The sequence below is a fragment of the Enhydra lutris genome, unplaced genomic scaffold (assembly GCF_002288905.1).
Source record: "Enhydra lutris kenyoni isolate GAN:26980312 unplaced genomic scaffold, ASM228890v2 scaffoldscaffold7, whole genome shotgun sequence".
Lineage (NCBI taxonomy): Eukaryota > Metazoa > Chordata > Mammalia > Carnivora > Mustelidae > Enhydra > Enhydra lutris.
This window is the reverse complement of record NW_019154091.1, coordinates 29,920,980-29,927,908: the sequence shown is the minus strand read 5'-3', so window position 1 is coordinate 29,927,908 and position 6,929 is coordinate 29,920,980. Positions and strand designations below refer to the sequence as shown.

At 40.7% G+C, this 6,929-nt stretch overlaps 1 protein-coding gene across 2 annotated transcripts in view; it reads right to left on the bottom strand.

Moving 5' to 3' along the window:
* LOC111142112 (protein tyrosine phosphatase, receptor type R) overlaps positions 1-6,929 on the bottom strand; it is a 240,409-nt gene that overhangs the window by 115,933 nt on the left and 117,547 nt on the right. Inside the window, exons 2-3 of one of the 2 annotated variants that reach the window (XM_022495079.1) lie at positions 5,634-5,661; positions 2,158-2,282 (exon numbers count right to left, since the gene is read on the bottom strand). In XM_022495079.1, coding sequence (XP_022350787.1) covers positions 2,158-2,282; positions 5,634-5,661 — 153 coding nt within the window. The remainder of the gene's footprint in view (positions 1-2,157; positions 2,283-5,633; positions 5,662-6,929) is intronic. The other variant, XM_022495078.1, reaches the window with a different exon arrangement.

Sequence of the window (6,929 nt, the reverse complement as noted above, 5' to 3'; positions counted from 1 at the left end):
GGTATATGCTATGGTGAGTGCTGTGAAGTGTGTAAACCTGGCGATTCACAGACCTGTACCCCTGGGGATAAAAATATATTATATGTTTATAAAAAATAAAATTTAATAAAAAAAAAAAAAAAAACCACCTCCGGGGTATAGGTATTACGGTTATCTCCAATTTGTAAAAGAAGAAACCGAAGTGGCTTGCCTAAGGTCACAGAACTGGGATATGGCCAAGCCGGAAATGGAGTACAGTTCTGTCTGTGCCTCCGAAGCAGTGCTCTGAATCACCGAGCTCCACTGCCCTTGGCTTCATCGTAGCTCCCCACATTATAATAATTGCTCTTGGAAACAGATATATATAAATGCCACTAACATTCTCTGAGGATGAGCATGTACTTCCTTGGGTGTGGCCAATCTCTTATCCCTGCAAAGAGCCATTATGCTCCTTAAATCTATACACTTCAAAGTATACTTAAGATATCTAACACACGGGGCGCCTGGGTGGCTCAGTTGGTTAAGTGGCTGCCTTCGGCTCAGGTCATGATCCCAGGGTCCTGAGATCGAGCCCCGCATCGGGCTCTCTGCTCAGCAGGGAACCCTCTTCCCCCTCTCTCTCTGCCTGCTTCTCTGCCTATTTGTGATCTCTGTCTGTTAAGTAAATAAATAAACTATTTAAAAAAAAAAAAAGATATCTAACACACACACACAGTTTAGGTCTGGCTCTCAGACATCTCTAATACCTCCGTCTTCTCACTTGAGCCAGCTATGCCCTGGATAGAAATAACCAACTTAACTCTTTCAGGATATTGGGCAATATCGCATTTCCTCTTCAATCGTACTGCGTTAAAAACTTTAATGGATTTTTTTTTTTCAGCTTATTTAGTCTGAAGAAATAGCTGGCTCACAAAGAGAAGTTATTATGGGACCTGCAACAACTCACTCTCCACACACAGAAAAAAACGAAGAGAGACAAAAGCTCTAAACCAAAATACAAAGGAAATTCTTCTCTGTAGCTGAAAGTGCAGATACTGATGGAAGAAAAAGACGAGCTCAGGCAGGAGCGTCAGAACTGACAGCAAGGAGAAGATACAGTAAGAGGTAAGTAAGATGGTCTCGGAGTCCCTTCTCAGAGGAACCTTGGATAATCAGCTGTTTACAAAAAGAAAATCCTATGATTTGGATTTACCAATCTTTGCCCTTTGCTCACACCCGCTTTCACGTGCTGATGGGAGCAGGCAGTTGGGAGACATCAAAGGTCCCAAACACGGAGGGAAGGGGAAAGAAGTGATGTGAAGGGTTGGCAGGTAGATCTGAAGTGGGCTTTCTACAGAAGTCTCCTGTTTCACCTCGTCCCCACCCAGATACTCAGTCTAAGTGTTCTCGTGATTTTTCAGCATTATTCTTTTTTATTCTAGGGTTTTTTGTTTTTTTTTTTTTTTAGAATTTCTTTTTTAAATTTTATTCATAAGAGACACAGAGAGAGAGGCAGAGGCCGAGGGAGAAGCAGGCTCCCCGCTGAGCGGGGACTCCCCCCCCTAATGTGGGAATCGACCCAGAACCCTGGGATCATGACCTGAGCCAAAGGCAGGCACTTAACCAACTAAGCCACCCAGGAGCCCCGGCATTATCTATTCTTGCATTCCATTTGGGGTGCTGTCCTTAAGATTTGGTTCTTCTTTACTCTTTATTTGCCAATAAATTTGTCATCCTGACACACTTGAAGGGTTTTAATAGTTACTGTCTGGAGACAGTGTCTTCACTGATGTAGAAGCTTTCACTCTTAGGGAGAATATTTTGGGAGTACTGTTGGGTTTGTGAGACAAGTATTTTCAGCTCCTCTAGTCACACCTATCAAGGTAGAGCTAGCCTTGAACTATGAGAGGGTTGACAAACTTTTTCTGGGAAGGGCCAGCCAGCAAATAGTATAGCTTTCAATTTAGCCAAAAATCTGTTGCAACTACTCAACTTTACCATTGCAGCGGAAAGCAGCCATAGACAATCTGGGAAAAAATGGGTGGGGCTTGTTCCAATAAAACTTTCCTTGCATAAACAGGTGGCATGCCAAATTTGGCTCATGGGCCATAGAACAATAGCACGGGCATTCTTTATTATGGAAGCCTACAATAAAAATCAAAGTTTGTACTCTGGGAATGCAAAATGTTGGCATCTTACAACGAGGCGGTTGATGTGCACTTGCTGGGGTAAGATTCCTAGAGCTGCGGCCACTCCCTGGCGGAATATCCGAAGCAAGGTTATATTCAGCCTGCTTACGTCCATTTGCAGTGTCTGAAAAATAAAGAAAAGAAAAAGAAATCAAAATGACAGTCAATCTGTCGTTCAAGGCCTTCAGTTCCTGACCGATGACTGACCACAACAATTTCTGTGACTGATAAATTCACACTCATGGTGTTTTATGGCATTTTTAGGGGAGATAAAGTTATAGGGACATGTTACTTGAAATTTTAAATGATGTTAGTGAAAAAGATGTGCAATTTGTCTAGTCATAATAAATAATGCAAAGGCATAATCAGTTCCCAAGGAATTTCACTGAAATGCATGTTGGTCTTTAGTTTCAGTCCAGATGACAGAATGGGATATACAGCCAACTACATTTCAGTAATCCAAGCCTTAGGACATCTTTAATTTGTGTTCACACACAGTCACATGCTGTGTAAGTTCTGTAATGCCAGACTTGGCGGTTTCCCTATACAGTCATCCGTTGCCAGGACAAGGCAAAAGAAGAAGGTCTAAAAATGCATTTTCAAACTCTGGTAAAGAAGCCCATGGTCCTAATAATTTGGTCTAAGGTAAACAGTTGTTATTCAATTGTTGGGACGCACACTCTTGATTTTCAGTTTATTTTGGAAAAAAGAACTAAATCCTTAAAAATTCCCAAAACACAAGTCAAGTTACAAAATTAATAACACAGCCTTTATTTAAGCCATGGGTGCTGTTACTACATTTAAAGCATGAAGTCGTTAACTATGTATTTTCAAAAAGGCATCATAATCATTTTGCCCAAGACGGGGACACCAAATCTTTATGCATTTCTTGTATCTCATTATGCTTACTTTGCTAACTTGACCATAGTTGGTTATCAGTGACTGTTGGATGGTTGCAATAGCATCTATCCTATGAAGTAAAGCACACTTCTAAGTGACACTTCTCTGATAAAGAGATTGGCTTATAAGCATAATCTATTGTGATACTACAACCCTCAGAGGATCTTTTCACAGTTTGTTGTAAAAGAAGAATGGAACTGCTTTTGAGAATGTATTTTTTTTTTTTTTAAGGAAACAATACAGCTTCTATACATAGAGTTAGCACAAAAGAAGTGATTGGAAACTGGACCAAATGCTCAATGCTACAGGAATCAGAGAGAGTTGGGAGGCCAAGGAGGTGAATGGTTCCCCGTCAAAATGGCAGACGTGTCTCCAGACTGCTTTTATACTTTAGGATCTTTTAATGCTTGCTTTGGGTCAGGGGCCATAGAGGTTGGCCATGTTAGGAAGCTGGAACTGGACTGCTTGCAAACAGCTGAGATCCAGAAAACGGCACAACCATTTAAAAATTTGAGCCAACAGCCTAATGATCAGGTACAACTTGCTTCTGGAGAGGGGGAAAGGAGAATTACATTGGGGGTAGGTAGAAAAACTACATCAACACCATCAGTGATACTTTTTTTATTAAACAAAACCATCAAATAGGACATAATTGTCTGCTATATTATTCTCTGTACTTATCTATAGACTTAAGTTCTTTCCAATATAAAAAACATAACTTAATACTGAAAGTAAGACTTGAGCTCAACCCTGAAGGTTGAGTTGGATTTGGAAATGCGATAATGAGGAAAACACTGAACTTTCAAGCATGCTTTATGTTCTATGGAAAGATGCTTAATGGAAAATCCAAGAGATAAGAAAAACTCAGTCCACCTGGTGGTTCTGAGAAACAGAGGTTTCCTTTTGTCCAACAGTTTCCTTTTGGTTCTGCAAGGCAGTGGAAACCGTCTACAGATAACGGGATACACTTCTCCCCTTTTGCAAGACCAAAGATGGGTTCCTCGGTTCCTGCAAATGCTGATTAGGAACCACTGACTCCTGGCTCACCCCCAGTGTTTGTCAGGCAGGGTGAGCAGGCAGGCACTGCTCCTGATCCCCACGGGCGAGATTTGGAGCCAACAGTCGACGCTGGGAACTGAGAGTCAAGGGGGTTGTATACACACTTGAGAACTCAATTCCCAGGGCCATGATTAGCTCAAAGCTTGTAACTGTGGAAACAGTATTAAAGTCTGAGTTCCTCAGATTAATATGGCAAATGGAAGTGAAATGGGAAATCAAGATTAAAAACCACTCAAAATTGCAACTTTCTAAGAAGGCAAAAGCTGTGCATTTGAAAAAGAAATGTAGACTACCTAGCTAAAGTGAAGAAGGGACTTGAAATAATTAGCTTAAAAATTGCAATCATTGGTTCATTGCATCAAAACATTGGAATAATTTGCCTCAGTTCTCTGCTTGCCTGAGAAAAGTTGGTATGTATTTCTGACTATTCCCCATAAAATGGTGATGCTAAAATGAAGTACAAACAAGTAAATATATATGTGAGGGTCTAACATGGGCCAGACATTCAAATGAGTGCAACTGAGGAAAAGCAAAGGATCTTAGACAAAACAAGAATTTTATTTCAAAGAAAATCAAAGTATATGAATTCCTGTATCTAGAGGATATATGTTCTCTCTTTCCTTCTGGGTAGATGATGGAGACGCACAGCTTCTTTTCATTCTATTATGTGAAATCACAACAACTATGATAGAATATAAATTTCCATGGCATAACAGCAGTGTCACAACTTCAAAGTTACCATATAGTAATGCAAAATGTATTTTAGTCTGAATTCTAAACCCATTTAGTCATTTGTATTATTTAACACAGCAATGATTTACGCTTTTAATTTCAAGAGACTCAAATGCTCTTTCCAAATGTAAATCCTAAGCCATTTCACAGTAGTAAATAATGCAAATAAAGTTATTATCCAAAAAACAATTGTGTTTTTGATTATCACAAATACATACACAGAAAAAAGTGGAACGTATTAAAAAATTCAAAGATTTCAAACTCCATCTGTATTTAAATTTATTGGGCTCTCCCTTGTTAAGAGATTCCTGAGTCAATTCTCTTTACCTGGAGTCTAGGTTCTCCCCTCCACCCTCCAACACCCCACCTGCACCCCCTGGCAACCCTACAACCCCACAAAAAGAAATACTGCTTTGTAATAAGACCTTCTTTCTTTTGTCACCAGATTGTCTGCTAAAGTCAATGATGCCTATGAATGATAGATATAAATCAGTCCAGTAGAATTGATTAAATCTAGCCACGATTATTATGTTTACATTATATGTATGTGATTGGCTTTTAGCAATTTATTTTTAAAGAACAGTTGGATTATCTTTGCCTCGGAGGGTGAGGGTGACAGGTTTCCAAATGTTGCACTTGTCTTGATATAATGCAGCCTGGTCTGCCATCTGATCAACCCCAGTAAGTCAGGACGACACCCAGTAGCCCCATTTGGATGGGGAAGGTCAAATGGCCATCTGTCTTACTGGAGAGATGCCTTAAGAGGAATCCACCCTATCTCTAACTTTTTGTGCTCATTGCTCCCTGGGATCTCTATCTCCACCTTATTAGCAAGGAGCCTCCTCATTTTGTCTAGAGGTTAGATTGTCAAGTGACAATGGCTTGAGGCTAGCCTGTCCTGTAGCTAACCTGATGTTTCTGTCTGAAATCTCACAGGAGTCTCTACCTTTTTTAAAGTTAAAAAACTTCATCAGGACATTTCCTTGGGTTGATAGTTCCTGCAGCAAGGTGTGCCCTTGAAGTCTACGGATTCCAAATTCTCTGCTTTCTCCTATTCTACACTGGAATGATTTCTCTTCTATATATTTTTTGGTTCAACTTCAAGGACAACAATTGTGCAGTTATCTAGTCTTTGTCTTTGTCTCTAACCTCTTTATTTTGTGTACTTATTTTCTCTCACCATGTACGTGTCTTTATTCAGTTGAAACTTTCTCGGGACTATGTCTCCAGCAGAACCTGTTCTACTTCTTTTGTTTCTAATGTGGTTTTGATATCTGTAATGTGCGTTTTATTGTTGTTTTCTTGTACCTTCTGAGTTCTGCCAGCCCACTCTTTGTGACAAAATATGTTCTCTCTTCACAGCTTCAGACAAGAAGTGACATAAAACTTCTCTCAGTCTTTTGTATCCATTTTTAAATCGATTTTTCCCAAAGAGTTCAGCTTCTCTTTCCCTCTTAAAATACTCCCAACTTTCTGGGGCGCCTGGATGGCTCAGTGGGTTAAAGCCTCTGCCTTCTGCTCTGGTCATGATTCCGGGGTCCTGGGATTGAGCCCCACATCGGGCCTGCTTCCCCCTCTCTCTCTCTGCCTGCCTCTCTGCCTACTTGTGATCTCTGTCTGTCAAATAAATAAATAAAATCCTAAAAAAAAAATACTCCCAACTTTCTATCACATTAGAGTTAAAGTCAGTTAGGGCCTCTAAGGCCCTACTTTATCTGGTTCCTGTTTGTTCTGAGCCTCATCTCATATCCCTCCCTCAAGCCATTCCATCCTTTCTCCAGTTCCTCAAACAAGCTGTTCTCATTTTTACCTCATGGCATTGGCATCTGCCTGCCCCCTGGAGAGCTGTTTGACATCACTGTACGCAGGTTCCTTCTCTTCTTGCTGCTTCCAGTTGAAATGCCGCCCCTCTGGGAGGTCTTCCCCACCCAGGCACTCCCTATCACATCACTGTGACTTATTTCCCACTTATCACTACCTGATAGTCTCTTGTTTCTTTTATTCCTTCCCTTGCTAAAACATGAGCTCTCCTGGTGTGGGACCTGGTTCTCTGCTATATCCCCAGAACCTAGAAGGGTACCTGGCACATGG